Below are 20,835 nucleotides of genomic sequence, written 5' to 3' on the forward strand. Positions count from 1 at the left end.
AATGGAAACTTTCTCTTTGTTGCTTACGCTTTCCTCTTTAGCCTTTCCTCTGTATTTAGAAGAACGACTTGCTATACAAGTGCTGGCCAGATTGAGTCCAAGCTCTGTCACTGTTTTTCTGTGATCTCGATGGTGCTTTAAGCTTTCTGTTTAGTATGACAATACGTACCATCAGATTATGTATTTTGCCATTCATTGGTGGCTTCGTACTGTAAGCATGAGGGGAAATCCTATTTTTTAAAATACCAGGCACTGAGTAATGACAGTGATACTAAAGAATTTTCACAGAAGGCAGTTACTGATAAACATAGACTATAGCTGTAGAGGTACTCACTGGTCACATCTCCTGTTAGAGTTAAGCATGACTAGGGCTACCAGATCATCATGGGCTTGATGGGGTAGTTCACTATTAAGTGTTCCTTCAAGAAGACTGTTAGTTATTTTAAGCTGAAGCATAAAAAATTGATAATATTTTACCATTCTTTCATCTAGAAAAACCACAATTTCCTATGGATTAACCATACCCACACACATCTACATAAACGTGTGAGTGTGTATGTGTGTGTGTGTTTTAATGAATGACAAATAACTGCCTAAACTAACTCATCCAGATACTAAGTCTAATTACTCTCTTCTGTTTAGGAAACAATGGAAGATATAGATAAGAATGCTGATGGTTTCATTGATCTGGAGGAGTATATTGGTAAGTCTGTTTCTAGTGTTTTTCTTAGAAGAAGCTGAGAAGCTTTGGAAGATATGTTCACCAATAGAAACAATTTACCCCGTGGGTCAACTCTCAGCACATCATTAAGTCAGACCAGTGTGAGGAATAGGGGGTCATGATGAAGTGTCTGTAGCAGCACTGGCAAATCAAAATGTAAATGTGAGCCACATACATAATTTTAACTTTTCTAATAGCCACATCAAAAACAATAAAAAGAAACAGATGAAATTTATTTCAATAGTGTATTTTATTTAGCCTAAGATTCCAAAATACTATAATTTCAACATTTTATCAATATAAATCATTGAGGGTTTTTTTTTCTACAAATCTTCAAAAGTTTATTTTACACTAAAGCACATTTCAGTTTGGACCAGTCACATTTCAAGTCCTCAGTAGCCCCATGTGGCCAGTGGCTACTGTAGTGGACAGCACTGAAATAGTACATCCCAGATGCCCTGTGGAATTGACAGTAAGGAGTTGCAGGGAGCCTAGACTGGCATTAGGAAACGGAAATCGGACAAAAGAGACAGTTGGGTGACTAAGAGCTGTTGATTCCTCTTAGTCTTTCCTTTTCGCTGTATTCTATTCATGTTTTCTGTCTAGATTCTCTAATTTGTTTCCTTTCGTCTTTTTTTAAAAATCACTCCTTTCTGCCACTTTTCCTTTTAGTTGTCTGGTTTTGTTTTCTTTTCCTTTTTCTTTTTTCTTTTTACTTTTTTGACCACACCTCGGCTTGTGGGATCTTAGTTCCCTGACCAAGGATCGAACCCTTGCCCTCAGCAATGAAAGCTCGGAGTCCTAACCACTGGCCTGCCAGGGAATTCCCAGTTGTCTGTTTATTTTAGATGCTACTATACCTTCAAGTTGTCTGTTTATTTTAGATGCTATACCTTTCTCTCAAGTAAAGTTTTTTTTTCTTTTGGCCTTGCCGTGCAGCATGTGGGATCTTAGTTCTCCAACCAGGGATCGAACCCGTGCCCCCTGCAGTGGAAGTGCAGAGTCTTAACCATTGGACTGCCAGGGAAGTCCCTAAAGCTATTTTTATTATCCTCAAAATAATTTCAAGATTTTCCCATTGCTTTAAAAAAAGGAGCTGCCTCTTAGCAAGTAGTTGAGCAAATTGTTACACAATTAGTGTGATGGAAATTAGCATAAGTAAAGGAGAAGAGATGGAAGATACTACAAATGTCTTTGTTACAAATGTTATTCCATTTTAAAAGATACTAGATAATTTTATATTTCCAATTATTATTTTTACTCATAGTAACTTAATTCTAGTGCACCACTGGTTTTGTGTTTCATAAGACAATTTGTTTTTAGGCTTCTGATCTTTACCTGGAATGTTCATTTTAAGTGTGAAAGGGAGACTTAAGCCCTTACCTCTATCCCTGTATGTCACTTCAGTCCATTGAACAAGTCACTCCTTTACTCAAATTTTGTCTAATTATACCTGCTATTTATTTTCTAGAGTTATTCCAGTTGAATTACTCCTTGAATACTCTTTTCTTCTAAGACTCCATGATGTACTTTGAGAGGGGTAAGCAGTGGGAAGATGGAATTTTTTTCCAAAATGATTTTTTTAGTGGAGTTCATCAGCACAGTGGAAATAAATGTCTGGGTACATTTACTGAGCCCATTTCAAAGTCGACTGTTCCTTTTTTTAAATAATTTATCTTTTAATTCTTGGTTTTTGCCATTTTATCACCATTGCTAAAACGGAGGAACTCATTTTGAACCTCTTGAGAGGAATTAAGTTTTATAACAGTTAAGTACCATCATTTATCAAGCATTGGGGCCAAATAAAGAAATATCTCCCTCCCATCATATAGATCAATTGTTTCTTGAAACTACTGAAACGATCAACTGTGTGTGTATGACTTTGTTTTGCAAATCATCAACTAATGCAAACACTTTTACATCTTGGGTGCCGGGCTTTGTAAAGCTAAAAAGTCTCCCAAATAGTATCTTCCAGTTTCTAGGGGTATGCTAGTTTCTGCCCTGTTGAGAGGAAAGATCAAAAAGAAACAAATGGTCTTTGCCTCTTACATTTAGCATTAATAAGTCCCCAGAGTTATACTGTTGAACCATTTAAATTTATTATACAGCATTGCAAGCATACACAAAATTAAATAGAATAGTGTAATGAATCCCCTGTACTTACGCCCAGTCCCAGCAGCCATCAACCCATGGCCAATCCTTTTAAATCCATATCCACGTCTTACCTCCTTTATTATTGAAGTAAATCCCAATCAGCATCTCATTTCATCTGTAAACATTTGGTTATATCTCTCTTAAGATACATATGTATCTCTAAAAAATTTTAAATAAAATCTCAAAAAATTAGTAATTCCTTAATATCATTATATAGGTTGAATTTTTTAAATTGTATTTATTTGTTTGTTTGTTTATTTATTTATGGCCATGTTGGGTCTTCGTTTCTGTGTGAGGGCTTTCTCTAGTTGCAGCAAGCGGGGGCCACTGTTCATCACCGTGCGCGGGCCTCTCCTCTCGCGACCTCTCTTGTTGTGGAGCACAAGCTTCAGACGCACAGGCTCAGTAGTTGTGGCTCATGGGCCTAGTTGCTCCGCGGCATGTGGGATCTTCCCAGACCAGGGCTCGACCCCATGTCCCCTGCATTGGCAGGCAGATTCTCAACAGCTGCGCCACCAGGGAAGCCCAGGTTGAATTTTTTAATAGAAAATTAAATAGTATTAATTCTTATCCTTACTCTTCTAGCTTTAAGATGCATTTACATTATGTTGTATATTCTAGCTTCTATTAAATGCATGTCTTTCAGGAAATTCGCTGGTGGTCCAGTAGTTAGGACTCGGCACTTTCACTGCGGGGGCCGGGTTTGACCCCTGGTTGGGGAACTAAGATCCCGAATGCCGTGTGGTGTGGCCAAATTAAAAAAAAAGAAAGAAAGAAAGGAAGAAAAATATGTCTTTTAAACGCACGTTTTCCTAACGTGCGTTTCCTAATACACACGTATTCCCTACTTCAGAATTTCCCAATCTGTATACAGTGAAAGGTCTCCCTGACCCTCAGGACAGCTAGGGCAGGGTGCTGGCCAGTGGATCGTACAAATACTGTGTTTTCTGAATGTGCTGTAACATGAAAAAAGAATTGGCAAGACCTGCTCTGAGACTCCCAATTTGTATTTAAGACAGAAAGGAGTAGTTCTACTCTTAACCCTCAAGTTCAGGAAAATGACAGTGCCAACTGTAAAATGCTGCAAATAGTAGAATTTAGTAACAAGTTTGATGTCCTTTATTCAAGGGAAAACAATCCATGGATTGGGGGGAGTAAAGTACCTCACAAGCAGTGGAGCATTCTTCCTAGGGGGTTTTGGGCAAGAGCAGGCTTTATAAAACATTAGAGGAGCAACTCGGATGCAGGACATGATTGGCTAGGAGGTCAGGGATTTCCTTATAAAGATAGCAGGTCATCTTTTCTAAGGGTAAGGTAAGTTGACTGAAGCTGAGCTGGAGGGTTGTGATTGATATATGTTAGGTTTTCTTAGCAGTGTGGGCTGACTTAGGTTTAGATTTGTGGCATGGGCCGGGCCACTGGGGCAGCCTCCATTTTATGGGTCCCAACATACAAATTACTTTTATCACAAGTAAATAACTCTTTAGAAGTTACTTAGACTTATATTAGTTGTGTTCCCATACCTTACATGAAATGCATGTACACTTACTTTGATATAGTGTACTTTAGGAGTCTTCAGACTTTCACTCATGTAATTCCTAAAAGAATTTTGACAGTAGTTAAGCCTGTGCGCCACAACTACTGAGCCTGTTTGCTGCAGCTACTGAAGCCTGTGCAACTAGAGCCTGTGCTTTGCAACAAGAGAAGCCACTGCAATGAGAAGCCCGTGCACTGCAACAAAGAGTGGCCCCCACTCGCCGCATCTAGAGAAACCCCAGGCGCAGCAACAAAGACGCAACACAGCCAAAAAAAAAAAAAAGTATACTCTCGGGCTTCCCTGGTGGCGCAATGGTTGGGAGTCCGCCTGCCGATGCAGGGGACATGGGTTCGTGCCCCGGTCCGAGAAGATCCCACATGCCGCGGAGCGGCTGGGCCCGTGAGCCATGGCCGCTGAGCCTGCGCATCCAGAGCCTGTGCTCCGCGGCGGGAGAGGCCACAACAGTGAGAGGCCCGCATAACGCAAAAAAAAAAAAAAAGTATACTCTGTAATTGGTTGGTGGACAGTTTGACTTATAGACCTCTCAAGTTTTCTTTAGGATTTAAAACCACATCTTTCTAAAACTAGTGGTCGGGTTAATTAGTAGTGAAATGGAATGTAGGGAACAACTATCTTATGAAAGTTGGTCTTTACCTTTCTTTTTATTTATTTTTTTAAAAAGAAATTTATTTATTCTTGGCTGTGTTTGGTCTTCATTGCTGCGCCGGCTTTCTCTGGTTGCAACGAGCGGGGGCTACTCTTCGTTGTGGTGCACAGGCTTCTCCTTGTGGTGGCTTCTCTCACTGTGGAGCACGGGCTCTAGGCACGTGGGCTTCAGTAGTTGTGGCACGCGGGCTCAGTAGTTGTGGCACATATGGGCTTAGTTGCTCTGCAGCATGTGGGATCTTCCTGGACCAGGGATTGAACCCATGTCCCCTGCACTGGCAGGCAGATTCTTAAGTACTGCTCCACCGGGGAAGTCCTGGTCTTCACCTTTCTTGACACTAGTCATCTCCCTTTGTTTCTGCATTTTTTTTAAAGGATTCTCTTTGCTCTCATATCATTCAAGACCAACAGCTGGAAATATTCTTGTTGCAAGATCAATAATCACACATCAGGAAAACTCCTTGCTTCTTAAGGTCTCTCTGACCTAAAATACCCTTATAACTGCTATTAGGTTCCAAACTGATGAATGAGGAAAAAGGGTCAGGTCAGATTTGCATGGGGCAGTCTTTGAGAAAAGACAAACTCATCTTCTGTGTGGATGTGTATTCACACAGGTGACATGTACAGCCATGATGGAAATGCTGATGAGCCAGAATGGGTAAAGACTGAGAGAGAACAGTTTGTTGAGTTTCGAGATAAGAACCGAGATGGGAAGATGGATAAGGAAGAGACCAAAGACTGGATCCTTCCCTCAGACTATGATCATGCAGAGGCAGAAGCCAGGCACCTAGTCTACGAATCCGACCAGAACAAGGTAAGTGTCCAGGCCCAAACAATCTATCAGTGATCGAAGTCTGTTTCTAGGGGATTGCCTAAAAAATTCCTGTTGAGGTACATAGAGCATTTAAGGTCTTAATTAGTTTGAGTCTGCTATGGATCCAAAGTTGGCGATTGAAAACTTACAGGGCAGCGCTAGCTCTCTGATCTCATTTTAGAAATCCCTTTGCCCAATGTTCCCAGCATTGGAGAAATTTAGGCCTCAGAAAGAGCCTCTGGATATAGCCTGTGCCCAGCATGCATCATCTGCTATCTTTGGAACCCCAAGAAATCTTTGCTTTTTTGTTGTTATTTCCTTTGTTCTTTTATCTTTTACAGGCTCATTTTGCCTACTCAAAGCTGGTTGTTTCCTTCTTAAATCAAATATGCTTTTTAAAATTAAATCATTTGTAGGAGCTTATAAATCAGCTTTTCTCTGAAACCTGTTATAATTACCCTTGATCAATTATCTGAGAAGGCATTCAGTTCATTAAAAGAGTGGTGTTACTACTGAGCCCTGTCACCTTTTTCAGAGATTTGAATGCTCTCCTTAGAGCAAACTGAAAATCAGTCTAAAGTTGGGGATTCTAGAATTCTAAATGTTCTTTTATTTAGACTGATCTTCGGTTTTAATGCAGTTTCTTTTTTTCTTTTTTTAAATTATTTATTTTTGGCTGCGTTGAGTCTTTGTTGCTGCACGCGGGCTTTCTCTAGTTGTGGCGAGCGGGGGCTACTCTTCGTTGTGGTGTGCAGGCTTCTCATTGCGGTGGCTTCTCTCGTTGCGGAGCACAGGCTCTAGGCACAGGCTTCAGCAGTTGTGGCTCACACAGGCTCTAGAGTAAAGGCTCAGTAGTTGTGGCTCATGGGCTTAGTTGCTCCACGGCATGTGGGATCTTCCCGGACCAGGGCTCAAACCCGTGTCCCCTGCATTGGCAGGCGGATTCTTAACCACTGCGCCACCAGGGAGGCTCCTAATGCAGTTTCTTATTGAGCCTTTTTGAGGGTCAGTCTGTTTTGAGTTCTTGCTCAGTCACTTCAGTAGCCAGGTGCTGTGTCCTGAGACATGTGAGAAAAGGAAACTGATGTAGTCATTCCTTGGGAATCTAGCCTAGATAATTCTTGAGATGAGTATCTGAGCCTTCATTTGGGGTTCTGTCTGGAATCTGATTGGTGACTAGGTCATTTTGGAGTTGAAGACCGTGCTTGATATTAGCATATTTCGTTGTTCCTGTTAGACAAAGACTTGATTCACTTTGAAGTATTTTTCCTGGCTATTCTTGACTATCTCTTACCCATATCTAGGAGATGTCCCACATTTTGCTCGAAAGGGAGCGTTTTCTTCTCAAAAAACAAACCCATATCCCTAGCATGGAGCTATTGAGCTATATTATTTCCATCCTTCCACTTTTAACTTCCTTGATAAGAAAAATGTATCAACTGCTGTTTACTTCCCTCTTTGCGTGTGTGTGTGTGTGTGTGTGTGTGTGTGTTGGGGATGGGCAGTGAGGATTGAGTTCACATTTGATTTAGTGGGAATTAGAATCGTAAATCTTGACTAACCCCTGTTGTATGTTAACAGTGTTCTAAATTTGAAATAAGAAATATATTTTGCATCAATTCACTGTTCTCTCTACTTTCAGGATGGCAAGCTTACCAAGGAGGAGATTGTTGACAAGTATGATTTATTTGTGGGTAGCCAGGCCACAGATTTTGGTGAGGCCTTAGTACGACATGACGAGTTCTGAGCTGCAGACAGAGGAACCTACATTTCTTCAAAAGTAATTTATTTTTACAGCTTCTGGTTTCACATGAAATTGTTTGCGCTACTGAGACTGTTATTACAAACTTTTTAAGACGTGAAAAGCTGTCTTAAAAATCCCGTCCCCATTCCTCCTCCTCTCTGAGGGACTGGAGGGAAACTGTGCTTCTGAGGAAAAACTCTAATTAGTACACTTGTGTTTGTAGATTTACACTTTGTATTATGTATAACATGTGTGTTTATTTTTGTATTTGTTCTCTGGTTGGGAGTATGATATGAAGGATCAAGATCCTCAGCTCACACTTTGTAGGCAAACGTTAGCCCTTCACTCTGTCTCAACCCTTATCATATAATTTTTATAATTCTGAGTTAATAAATTTTAAGCCTGAGATCAATAAGAAATGTTCAAGAGAGAGAAGAGGGAAGAAATAGTCCCCACAATTTATATTTAGAGAGATAACACTTAAACTTGCCTATTGAAAAGTATCCTGCATAAGTAGGAGGGGCCGAATATTTCATTCAGCTGCTCCAGGTCCAGGTCCTGGCATTGTCTGGGCAAGAACCGATCCCTGTGCTGTAAGAAAGCTTGGCTCAACTTGATTTCATTCATTCTTTTTTTTCCTTCCCTGTAAGACTAGCTGTTTGCTAATTTTGTCAAGCACAGCTGTGGTGGGAAGAGTTGGGGCCACTGTCTTGAAAATCAGTCAAGTACTGAGTGTGATCTCTTTACAGAGCTATACATAGAAACAGCTGGAAAACTAAAGGAAAAATACAAGTGTTTTTAGGGCACATGCTTTTTTCTGGGTATGCATCTATTGAAGTGCTCAAGACTGTCTTGCCTATTGAATCACTGTAAGTGCCCCCATTCAGCGCCTATTTCCCCAGGTGTTCCAAGGAATTAATCTGCGCTGCAGTTAAAATGTCCTCCTTTCCAATCATGTCATTGAAAGTGCCTTTAATGAGAGAAATGATCACTGAATGAGGATTCTCTTAAGAAACTCGAAGATAAAATAAAGAGAAGATTTTTTGGACCACCTTAAATGAAAGCTTAGAACCTCCTAGTGTGGTGGGATTTTTTTCTTTCCTTTCTCCTTTGGACGGTGGTTAAATAGCAGTATTAGTTAGGGGCTTGGTTGCAGTGTTCTTATCTTGTGGGCTGGTTTCCAAAATCCACATGCTGCTGAATTTACCAGGGATCCTCGTACCTCAGAATGCTAACCACTTACTACCAGGCCTGTTTCTGTGTCAGCTGGAGAGCTTGAGCTAAGACTCAAAGATGAGAGGGCTCTTTTGTTTGAGGACCGTCGCTCACCCTTCCTGCCTTCGACCCATCACTCCCTATGTTCCCATCTCCCCACTGCCAAAAAAAAGTTTATCGTGAATCAACATGGCCAACCCTGATCAAAGAGAGGGACATTGTAGAAGGAGCTGAAGAAACCACCTCTGTTCCCAACTCAATTTACCTATATTTTACCTAACAGGAAACTGTCCTTTTTGGTCCCTTTCATACAGATGGACCTCTTTTGAGAAGAATTATTATATTCCAAGTTTTTAGCCCTCAGGATACTAAGACAAATATATATATATATATATATATCCGTTATTATTTCATATATCTTTCTGGATAATACATTCAGGTGGTGCTGGGTGATTATTATAATCTGAACCTAGGTGTATCCTTTGGTCTTCCACAATCACGTTGAGGTGGGCTACTTGGCCTGGTAAAAAGCCGGATATCGTGTAACTCCACCCCAGCCTTTGCATTGAGCTCTTGAGAGTGGATACATTCTTTTAACCCCAGTATAAGGGAGTGGAAATTCTCTGCCTTCCAGATTCCCCATTTTTATTGTTAAGAAGATCAGGGATAATTAATAATGCCCACCAACCCTGGCTTGGAGAGGGCACATCATGAATTGTGTGGCAGGAGATCCTCATAGGTCACTAGGTACAGAGAACCCAGGCCTTATGTTAAAGTCACGCACCTAGAAAGCAAACCTCCATCTGCTAAGACAGCAGCTTCTGGATGCTGGGTGCTCATCAGTAAGCATTGTACTCTAATCTCTAATGAACCCCCTGGATTTTTTTTTCTTTTGGTTTAAATCAAGCCTGAGGCTGGTGAACAGTAGCTGCACACCCACATTGTGTGTTCTGTGAATGCTAGCTCTCTTGAATTTGGATATTGGTTATTTTTTATAGAGTGTAAACCCAGTTTTATATTCTATAATGCAAACAGGTACCTATCTGTTTCTAAATAAAACTGTTTACATTCACTGTGGCTTATGAATGTCCTTTATTTTCTTAAGAAATGGAACTCTTGCTTAGAATTATGGGTGTTATAAAATGGCACAGAAAAAGAGCTCTCCTAGAAGGTTTAACATACCCCCCACCCCAACCCAGAGAAGTTACTGCCTTCTCCCAAATTGGTTACTCTTTTCTTCCTATTCCTGAAATCTTCTAGCATCCTTCTACAGCTGTAACCCTTCTCTGCTTCCCTTAGTCCATATAACTGGAGAGGAGCCCAGCTGCTCATTACATAATTGCCTGATACCAAACACAAGCCATTTCTGAATGTACACACATTTATCTTGATTTTTATTTCAAAAAGTGTCTTCTTCAGGGGGTGGGGAGAGGGAGTATAAGGTAAAACAGTTTTTTGAACATTTTGTATAGTTTATAAATGGTATTAGATGTGCAAATTCATTTTGAGAACATGAAGGGAATTAAACCATTAACTTTAGTAAATACACAGCTTACGACAGATATATAGGTTTAGCCAGATAGGAGGTGTGGGGGGAAAGGAAGCACCTGGAATATTCATGCTGGTACAGGGGTTTGTGGGCATGGCTGTCCCAGCCAAAGCGATAGCAATTACTGGCAGTGACAGCATAAGAAAGTTCTTTGAAACTCATTTGGGACCTACTAAAGGGTTTTTTTTAAGGTTTTTGTTTTGTTTTGTTTTATTTTATTTTATTTATTTATTTTTGGCTGCATCAGGTCTTCGTTGCTCTGCTTGGGCTTTCTCTAGTTGCGGTGAGCGGGGGCTACTCTTTGTTGTGGTGCGTGGGCTTCTCATTGCGGTGGCTTCTCTTGTTGTGGAGCACGGGCTCTAGGCTCGCGGGCTCTAGAGCGCAGGCTCAGTAGCTGTGGTGCACGGGCTTAGTTACTCCGCGGCATGTGGGATCTTCCCGGACCAGAACTCGAACCCGTGTCCCCTGCATTGGCAGGCGGATTCTTAAACCACTGTGCCACCAGGGAAACTCTAAAGATTCTTTTTTAAATGTCTCTCCCATTTCTAAAGTGTTTCCATAAGTTTGTTTTAATTCAAAATGTATCATCTTTGAACAGATCCCCAGTAAGGAAAAAATGTTACTAGAAAGGAAAATAATTGTTGTGTACACACTGAAAAATCATCAGCCAGACTGCTTTACAGTTGCCGTGTATGTAGAAATCTGTTCTCCAAGTGCTGTAAATTCTGCCACTTAGGAGTAGAAACTGGGCTTCCCTGGTGGCGCAGTGGTTGAGAGTCCGCCTTCCAATGCAGGGGACACGGGTTCGTGCCCCGGTCTGGGAAGATCCCACATGCCGTGGAGCGGCTAGGCCCGTGAGCCGTGGCCGCTGAGCCTGCACGTCTGTAGCCTGTGCTCTGCAACGGGAGAGGCCACAACAGTGAGAGGCCCGTGTACCACAAAAAATTTTAAAAAATTTAAAAAAGAGTAGAAACTGATGATTGTTGAAATGGCCTTTGGGGTGGTCTGAAGTAGACCCAGCTGGAACAGTAGCTTTGTGTAGGTAGGAAGGAAATAGTAGGAAAATGGAAAATTGACCTCAAATTGCTATCACTCCCCTTCCCGTTTTCTGTGTTGTAGTCGTTTGGTTTTTGACAGGCAAGGTAGAAATTTCCTTAAATGTAAAATCCTTGTTGCTGCAAACAGGCCAGTATGGCTTCTTAGTTGGGGCCAACTTGGCTAGAAGAGACGGTAGAAACTTCCATTTTCTGGGAGCTAGACATGTCAGACTCATCTGTCATGGGCCTTCCACACACCATCTCCATGATGCAAGCTCGGAACTGGAGGAAAGAGAATTGGAGATAGTCCCCTTGGTAGACCAGTACAGAGGAGATAACATCAGGAAGCATAGGGGAAAAAAGATCTCATTCTTTGTATCCTCAAAGCCTTGCACAATGCCTTAGACACAGGATCTCCTCAGGTGGTTTTGATTATATCTTCCCAATACTGAGAGCTAGCTATGTTCCAGGCTAAGACTACGCACTACTCCTGGGTCTACAGTGATAATCCCTACACATTCTGGCTAACTCTGAGAATGTGTAGAATTTCACTGTTGGGAAACCTCACAAACCACCCTGCCCCATAAGAGCACTGTCAAAAGTGACCCCAGAATAGCCCCGCCCACCCACCCCACCATTACTTGAACGCGCTCCCAACTGGGGAAGGACTGCCAATTCTGTTTCTGTCCAGGAGGTTTCGCATTCGTTTCGAATCCATCTCTGGAAGTGAGGAAACAAAATAACAATTCTCAAAGCAGAGTGTTAGCTCTACAAGACAGGAACCCTCCTTGATTTGTCTGAGTTTGGGTTATTAGCTTAGATTCAGGATTTGGGATAGGAAGCCACCTGGTACCTTCAGATGATAAGCTGTTTTAGAAACTTACGCATGTGTTGTGATTTCTGTGTTTCACATAAATGGTCGTGCAGACTAGAAGTTGGAAAGGATTAAGAACTCGTGAAATGGAAATTTAGGGGCACTGCTGATCTATCGGTTTTTCAGTGAAACGGAAAGCCTTTTCACTTCTCATCCTGCCCTTTGGAGCAACTCGAATTTTATGGCTCAAGTTGTCTTCCCTGGGTCCTGTGATCTTGTCTGGATGACCACACCTTCATCCCTGGGCTTACTTACCAAGTGCTTTCTAGCCTGCTAAGGGTTTCCATGCCTTCCCTGTTGACTCCTAGAAACCCTCTGAGTGGAGTCCCAGGTGCTTGGAGTTAAAAGTCATTTTTGAGAAGAACCAGGTCTTAGGAATATAAATAGAGAGCTTTACCTGCTTATTCATGAAGCAGTAGATGATGGGATTGTAGACGCAAGCACTCTTGGGGAAGAAGGCAGGGATGGTGACAAACCGTAAGTCCACCCCGTGGTTACGGTTGTTGACTATATACGTGGCCAGGGCAGCATAGGGCGCGTAACAGAGACAGAAGGATCCCACCATCATCACCACCTTGTGGCTCACCTCCCGCCCAGCCTTCTGGGTTGTAGCTGACTCCTGCTGCTGAGCTGCAACCTGGAAAGAGCACAGAAGACATCACACCCTCTTATCCCTGGCCCTGAACTCCCAGATCTCTGGACTCTTCAACTAGGGGGCCATCTACTCTAATTGTCTCTCTGCTGTCCCAGCTTTTGGCCTAGTCCCTCTGTTTCCCCCTCCTTGAGGAAGGTAAGATGGAGGCAGCTCTCTGGTCTGTGACAATGGAAAAGATCATATGCGTCTCTTGATATACCTGAGCAGGAATGACTCCGCCTTACTCTTCATTTCATCATCTCCCTGTCCCCACTTCCTTCACTGCTTTTTGATACCCCTCTACCTGACTGGACGTTTCCAAATGTTTTATGTTCTAGAGCACTTACCCGCTCTTCCCTCTCACCTAGAGCCTTGTGATCCCTTCCTCCCTGACCCTCACGAAAGGCACTCACAGCTCTGAAGACCCCCAGCAGCTGAGAGTAGGAGAAGCAGATGAGGGAGAGAGGCACAATGTAGCAGAAAATGAAGAGAAACCAGGTATAGTACTCGCTGTAATATTTGGTGCCCACGGTGCAGGAACACTGAAGACCCTTGGGGGCAAACCTGCAAGGGACCAAGCACTTACTCACCATGAGGCTCAATTAGTAGAGAGGGAGATGAGATTCTTGGGTTGTGTTCTCCACTTAGAACCCAGAATGACTTCATGCAGCGGGTATTTTCTGTCCTCACCAGCGAGCCTTTAGCAATTGCAACTGCGGGGTAAACTTTAGCACTTGTCTCCCACAGCCCTTTCCCTTATTTATTCCACCAGCTCTTTAAAAATTAGAGGTCAAAGACCATACCCAACTCTCTTCCCGCCCTCGCAACCTGAGCTTCTAGCTACGTCAGCACAGCGGCCCCGCACTCTCACCGGCTCCAGCCAAAGAAGGGTGGGATGGAGACACCAATACCAATGGTCCAGGTGACCAGGTCCACCATCAGCGCGTGCTTGGAGCTGAAGCAGAAGTTGCCGAAGGGCTTACAGATGATGATGTAGCGCTCAAAGACCAAGAAGGCCAGTGACCAGCCTGTCACCAGACCTGTGATGAAATGTGAGGGTAAGAGGGTAAACAGCCCCACTCATCCTGGCAGGCAGAGTGGAATACAGATGGGGTGGAGAAAGCACAGGGAGGGAAGGTTGGAGTGGTTAGTGAAGTAGAGTTTGGGACTTGGTCAGACTTCTAGTCTGGGTGGCTTTATATCTCAGTATGCGAAAGAGCACCAAACTTCTATCCCCCAGACTCCTCTTTGGGGCCCACTCTCACCCAACAGCCTGGCCCCTGGTTCCAATCATGGAGCGGTGTCCTTTGCCTCCCCCCAGCCCCCTTGTCCTGCAATACCTGCTGTACAGCCCAGGAAGGCCCCCAGAGCACAAACATGGCGGCCGAAGACAAAGTATCCATGACAGCTGGTGATGAAGACGACAAAGACAGAGAAGATGCAGTAGATGAAGACCCCCAGGGATACATTGACCAGAATGCAGTTGAGTGGCTGCCGCAACTTTCTGTAGCACAGTGTGGCCACCAGCACTGTGGCATTGAGTGGCGTCCCTACAACGAAGACAAAGCCCGTGAAGGCTGCCTGGAGGTGGAAGGCCCAGACAGGGGCGAGGCGGTACTGAGGCCCATCCCACGGCCCCACCAAGAGGTTCTTGAACAGAAAAAACTCCTCCTCCTCTGACATCTTGCTCATGGGATGTCCGCCACCCCCTCTGATTCCTCTTATAGATCATCCTCCCACCACCACTTCTCCCTGACCCTGCCAAAGAACCTCTCCTCCAAAGCCACTTTGGAGCTCCCTGAAAGATCAGTACTGATCCTAAGCCTCCCAAGGACAAAGTTTGGGATAAAAGACCCTAAGCCCCCACCTAAACCTTTTGTGACCCCAAAGCCGATTGTATGTTCTTCAGAGGATAAGAGTGGGCTCAAAGAATCCGGACATGCAATGGTCAGGTGCTGGAATGAATAAGAGTGGGCTCGGGCTTCCCTGGTGGCGCAGTGGTTGAGAGTCCGCCTGCCGATGCAGGGGACACGGGTTCGTGCCCCGGTCTGGGAAGATCCCACATGCCGCGGAGCGGCTGGGCCCGTGAGCCATGGCCGCTGAGCCTGCGCGTCCGGAGCCTGTCCTCCGCAACGGGAGAGGCCACAACAGTGAGAGGCCCGCGTAACGCATAAAAAAAAAAAAAAAAAAAAAAAAAAAAAAAAAAAAAGAGTGGGCTCATTAGGGCCTGGGAGATGCTGACCCATATTTAATGAAGACCCTCCATCACTTTTTTTTCCCTTTGAGTGGACCTATGGAAGGCACCCTTCTTCTTTGACTTCAGGCACTACTATATCCCTGTAGGTGTTTACACCCCATCTGCCCCTTTGTGGAAGGTGCCCCCTAAGTGTCCCTCTCCAGGGATCCTGGGCTCACAGCCAGCCTGGGAAGCAGCCTCAGGCTGCAGGAAGGGGCAGGGAATGGAGCGTTCCCTGGAGCCCCTTAGTAACAGCCTTCAGGGAACAGTTGAGGGGCAACTCGACAATGCCTAGAGGTCTAAGGCACCCCAGGCTGCCAGTTTCTTCATGGTGAGTCTACCCAGAGAGGGAACCTTTCCTACTCAGACCTCCCCCAGCCAGGTCGAGGTTAGTTTGCTCACTGTCCCTCTCATGCCATGTTCACACCTGCCCCTGCCCTTAGCTCAGCAGTGCCCAAGCTGCCAGTCATCCTGTCTGCTCATCCAAGACCTGCCCAGTGAATTACGTAATTCACTGTCCAGAAAGTCAACACAAACCAACTGTTCTTCAGATTATGACAGGCAAGAATGGGGTTTCACAAAGGAGACCTCGGTGTGATATAATAATGTCCTCACAGCATTCCTGAGTAGCACAGCAACCAGTTTCACAGGATCGGGTCTCCTGCTGACTATTACCCTCAATATGGGCTCCACACAAAGCACGATTCAGAACTGGACATAAACCAGAACCATTTGGCTGGGGGCCAAATACCAGCTCTGCCAGGCTACTCTAATCCAGAGGACATTTCAACTCTCTAGAGGCTTGAAAGGCATTATTCCCTAACCTCTCTAATCATTGCTTCTCCCTGCTTAGTTTTTTATCAAGTGGATTTCTGTTTCAAGTGGATTGTATATGCCTGGGGCTCAAAATTCAAATAGTACAAAAGAATATACAGTGAAAAATACATCTCTTTCCCACCCAGGCTCCCAGTTCCCCTCTCCAGAAGCAACCAGTGTTCACTTTTCGCTGTGTTTTTGATGCGTAGGATGAAGTGATGTGTTGAGCTTGAAATGTGTTGTGACATTGTTGTCTGTTAAATACTGACCGGTCAGACTCTCCAGGCAAGTGGCGAGATAAGAGAAAGTTCTACATGCTCTTGTGAAAATGAGGAATCGTCCAAGGATTTGCCTGAATGAAAGCCATCCTCACGCCTGGGAGGAAAGAGCAGAAACCACCCCCACCCACCCACCCCGCCCCGAGGTAGAGCCATGACTCTTCCTAGAGAATTTCATCTGCTGGCTTTGAAATACAGAGACAAATGAACCACTGAGGGCCTGAACTCCTACAGCCTAGATCAAGGCCACGGTAATTTTAGCCTGGAAAACAATGCATGGTAGATGGCAATGGATTTCCACCAGGGTGGCACTCCTCTCCCCCACCCTGTTACCCTGGAGACATTTGGAGGTATGTGGGATGGGAGGGGGGTGTTTTATGGCTGTTGGCAAAGAAGGGGATTACTGGTATTGAGTGGGCAGGACACTGCTCTATACAGGCCACACTGAGAATGATCCTGCCTCAAATTCCAATAGTACCCCCAGAGAAAAGCACTGGCTGGGACCCAATCCCGGTCTCAGCCCTGAAACATTCTCAGCAAAGTCCCCCTGGCGCCCTTGCTTGGAGCCACCTCACTCCTTGGCACACCCAGCGAGAGAAACAATTAGGAAATGTGTACTGAGGTAATGGAATGACGCGTTGAGTGGCTTTTATTTATAAGCCAGTTTAAAGCTGGGGAACAGCTACCCAAAAAAGTCCCTTTGGTTTGAGAATAGATGAGCTGTTGCTTTTCTCTCTGGCCATGATTGGTTAGTGGAGCCAGTCATCTGGTCCAGACACTCTGGATGGGGATAATAAAACTTCATCCCCTGGGTACGAAGGAATGTTAGCCAATATGTTCTCTAAAGCGAGGGCCATTCTTCCCCATATCCAACAGACGCGTTGGTTTATCAGGAAGCCTGCTTTTGCATGGATGGTGGGAGGGTTTCTTTAGGCTTATGGCTTTTACCTCGAGCCAAGTAATGAAGATCCACCTGAATATCTGTTGCCCCTGGTGGTTTTTTGGTGCACACTCCTGGCTTGCTTTCTTTCCCTCATTCACGCATTCATCTATTCCACAGACATTTGCTAAGAGATGCCTACAACAGCAGTTGTGCTGTGAGGATGAAATGAGATTAATCTGGTAGAGTGCTTACCTAAGGCCAGGTACACAGAAATGCTTGGGAGTTGTTTGTTTCGTCAGCAGGATTGCCAAGTGCCAGACACAAGGCTGGATCCAAAGATCAATAAGACAGATCTCTGTCCCCCCAGAAGCTCCCAGCCTCCTAGAGGGGACCCCCCTCTAGGGGGTCAAACAAGGGTCCTGGAGGTGTGATGGATGTGGTACAGTGGCAGCACAAAAGGGAGAGCCAGACAGAGCCTACTGGGTCTCCTACAAGGCCCCAGTTTCTGATGTGTGACCTCTCCCCTCACTCTCATTTGGGGAATCCCAGCCTGAAGAACCCCACCCAGGCCACCCTTAGCCGATCGGCAGGCTCTTCCCTGAAGCTTTCCTGGGTGGGATGAACAGGGCAGGCTGGGGTGAGGGAGGAAGTGTGGGTATTTACAGGATGTATTCCCATCTCTGGTTTTCTAGAAAGTCTGGATAGTGGTGTGTATCGCACTTAAAACACGCTTTGGATTCAGATAAATGTGCTTCGTATAAGTCGAATTTGGGCACGTTTCTGTTTCTTACAGTGGGGTGACAGCTATCTCGCAAGGCTGTTATGAGGTTAAGTAAGATCTGTAAAGCACAGATCACACTGCTCAGCCCACAGTAAGCATTAAGTGGCAGCTTTCCTCTCATGTATTTTCTCCTTGCCCTCATGTTGCCATCATAATAACCCCTTTCCTTTGTACAGCACTTTACAGTTTGCAGAGTGCTTTCACATACGTTTTCTCACCTGATCCTCAAATTACCCTGTAAGGCAGACGGGGCAGGTGTGACTTCTTCACCTGACAGATGAAGAAACTGAGTAATTTAGCAAATATCACCTAGTCAAGGGTGATCTGGGACAGACTTCTTAGTCCCCACCTAGGAGGCAGATGAGTTTGGAGGATTTTTTCTGGTGGTCTGATCATGAGGTAAGAAAGAAGTGCTTCTTCATGGGTGCAGGAGATGCCAGGCAGGCCCCCTCAGCCCTGGGGTTCCCGGAAGGGGAGCTGGCTGGAGACTGGCTGCCTCCCTGCCCTTCCCCAGCAGCACCCCACGAACTCCGCTTGGCAGCCCTGAGGGAGAACCGGATGGTCACGGGGAAGATGGGACCTTGCCTAATCGCTGTGTGGCTCTACAGTGGGCCAGGGAGCAGTGGAGAGAGCCGAGGGGCAAGGCCTGCTGGAGTGCAGCCGACCTGGGCTGGGAGCCAGCCTGGACGGAGAAGAGAGGCCCTTCTAGGAACCACAAACTGCGGCTACTGCTGATGTAGCAAAGAAGACACAGCTGGCAAAGAGTAACCCTCAGTGGCTCTTTGGTCTAGGGCTATGATTCTCACTTAGGGTGCACGAGGTCCCGCGTTCACATCCCAGACGGGTCCTACTTTTGCTGGGTTTTTCTTTTTTTCTGTTCCCCTTTCCTCACCACACAAGTATACGTTGACTGCCCTTTCTCAAGTTGAAGCAGAGATGACCCAGTGGTGAGTGAATAAAGGACCCTGAAGACAAGCTGCCAGTCAGTCTCCCCATTAGTCATGGCCTGTATATACCCCATTATTTCCGCTGAGGCCAAGCCGAGCAGAAGGGGATTGGCATAGCTCCAGGAGCTGAACCTGAGAAGGTAGAGCCGAAGGGTTGCCTCGTGTTAGGCAGAAAGCATCTCAGAGAGCCTCAGATAAAGAGCGGGTGGTCAGAACAATCAGGACCTGAGCTGGAGGTCAAGAAAAGGCAAACTCTCCATGTAAAACCCAAGCTATGAAATGCATTGGCTTCAAAGTCCAAAAGCTAGGAATAAAACTACAATTCTGAGTCTCACATTTCCTCTTGGTAAAATGGGAACAATAATATTCATTTCTTAAAGTTGAGAGGATTAAATCAGAAACTGTATGTGAAAACACTTTGCAAACTATAACACACCTTACAGACGTAGGGATTGTTAGGAATACTACTAAAGATAAAGAGAATCTGGAAAGGAAATTCTGACAACATGACAGACTGAACTAATGTAGTTTCTCTTCACCCAGTGTCCCGTAAAACACACACAGAAATACTACATAAAACAGAATTTAAAAACTAACATATGAACAATTGCAAAATTGGTTTAAAAAGCGAAATTCCCAGATAACAGAATTAAAGAAAGAATATAAAACTAAACAAAGAAGGAGGAGGAGGAGAAGGAGGAGGGACTATCACAGTAGCCCATGATTCATTTCAGACACAGATCACAGACATATACCAGGGACATGGAGATGTGTTCTAATGCTTTCAGTTATAGGCTATGTGCCCTCAGCCCACCAGAGACAAAGAGCTGGGACTGAACCCCCTGCATAAAGCTCAGAACATCAAAGATCTACCTTATCCATGGAGAGAAAACTAAAATGGCACACGCCAGTTCAACAAAGCAGAGAAAAGGGTTAGAAATCCAAGTCAACCCTGAGAAATTGAAGTCTGAGCCTGAGAAAATTCTTGTGTTGCATCTGGATTTATGTTATTTGCATGATGCTGAATCCTTAAGCAGAGAAATTAAATATAAACCTGGTTTAGGACAACTTGAAATCCCTAGGAATACCACACAGCCTCACAGAAGCAAGAAAGAGCTCGCCAAGACTGTTTTCATACCCCAAGGTATATGAGAGTCTCACTAAAAAGTGACAAATCAAAAACGCCTACTGGGGCTTCCCTGGTGATGCAGTGGTTGAGAATCTGCCTGCTAATGCAGGGGATATGGGTTTGAGCCCCGGTCTGGGAAGATCCCATATGCCACAGAGCAACTAAGCCCGGGAGCCACAACTACTGAGCCTGTGTGTCTGGAGCCTGTGCTCTGCAACAAGAGAAGCCACGATAGTGAGAGGCCTGCGCACCGTGATCAAGAGTGGCCCCTGCTTGCCACAACTAGAGAAAGCCCTCGCACAGAAACGAAGACCCAACATAGCCAAAAATAAATTAATTAATTAATTAATTTAAAAAAAACACCTACTGAAGAAGAACTCACAATAAAAATCTTATAAACTAGACAAGAAAGTAATCCACCCAAGGAAGACTCAGCAGACACAACAAACAGGACAATTAACACTCCAAGAACAGTGCATAATTGAACAACATGAAAAGCACTGTGTAATAAGTATTCTTAAAAGTGTTAAAGATTAAAGACAAGAAAGTAAACCGTAATGAAAATATTGCACTATGAAAAAAAAAGCTCATTGAGGGAAAAAAAAATTAGGAAATGGAAGACATACCATTGAAGACTCAAGACATTAAACAGTAGACTAGACCCAGCTGGAAAGAGAATTAGTGAAGTGGAAGATAGAGCTGATGAAATTGTTCAAAATATGGGGGGAAAGGGGAAAGTAATGAGATAGAAAATATGAAAGAATAGTTAAAAGACATGAGGAAAAGAATATGCCTATTACACTATCACACTGAATATATA

General features: G+C 44.4%; 2 protein-coding genes across 5 annotated transcripts in view; one reads left to right on the forward strand and one right to left on the reverse strand.

Annotated features, from left to right (window-relative positions):
* Window positions 1-9,923, forward strand: part of CALU (calumenin) — a 28,388-nt gene extending 18,465 nt beyond the window's left edge. For all 4 annotated transcript variants that reach the window (XM_065884497.1, XM_065884498.1, XM_065884495.1 and 1 more), the window contains exons 5-7: window positions 643-703; window positions 5,693-5,892; window positions 7,535-9,923. In XM_065884497.1, the coding sequence (XP_065740569.1) occupies window positions 643-703; window positions 5,693-5,892; window positions 7,535-7,639 (366 nt within the window). In that variant the 3' untranslated portion in view covers window positions 7,640-9,923. The remainder of the gene's footprint in view (window positions 1-642; window positions 704-5,692; window positions 5,893-7,534) is intronic.
* Window positions 9,924-11,599: 1,676 nt separating this feature from the next.
* Window positions 11,600-14,637, reverse strand: OPN1SW (opsin 1, short wave sensitive). The gene is made up of 5 exons (XM_065884073.1): window positions 14,286-14,637; window positions 13,817-13,985; window positions 13,359-13,509; window positions 12,709-12,948; window positions 11,600-11,719 (listed from the first exon to the last, which is right to left on the reverse strand). The coding sequence occupies exons 1-5, from the start codon at window positions 14,635-14,637 to the stop codon at window positions 11,600-11,602; spliced, it is 1,032 nt and encodes a 343-aa protein (XP_065740145.1).
* Between the last annotated feature and the right edge of the window lie 6,198 nt (window positions 14,638-20,835).

Source organism: Phocoena phocoena, chromosome 9, assembly GCF_963924675.1.
Source record: "Phocoena phocoena chromosome 9, mPhoPho1.1, whole genome shotgun sequence".
Classification (NCBI taxonomy): Eukaryota; Metazoa; Chordata; class Mammalia; order Artiodactyla; family Phocoenidae; genus Phocoena; species Phocoena phocoena.

Coding starts and splice junctions, on each gene's coding strand:
- OPN1SW (XM_065884073.1), bottom strand. CDS start 14,637: ATGAGCAAGATGTCAGAGGAGGAGGAGTTTTTTCTGTTCAAGAACCTC. Junction 13,510..13,816: donor CCCTTCTTTGGCTGGAGCCG/GTGAGAGTGCGG, acceptor GGTCCCTTGCAG/GTTTGCCCCCAAGGGTCTTC. Junction 12,949..13,358: donor TGCTGGGGGTCTTCAGAGCT/GTGAGTGCCTTT, acceptor TGCTCTTTCCAG/GTTGCAGCTCAGCAGCAGGA.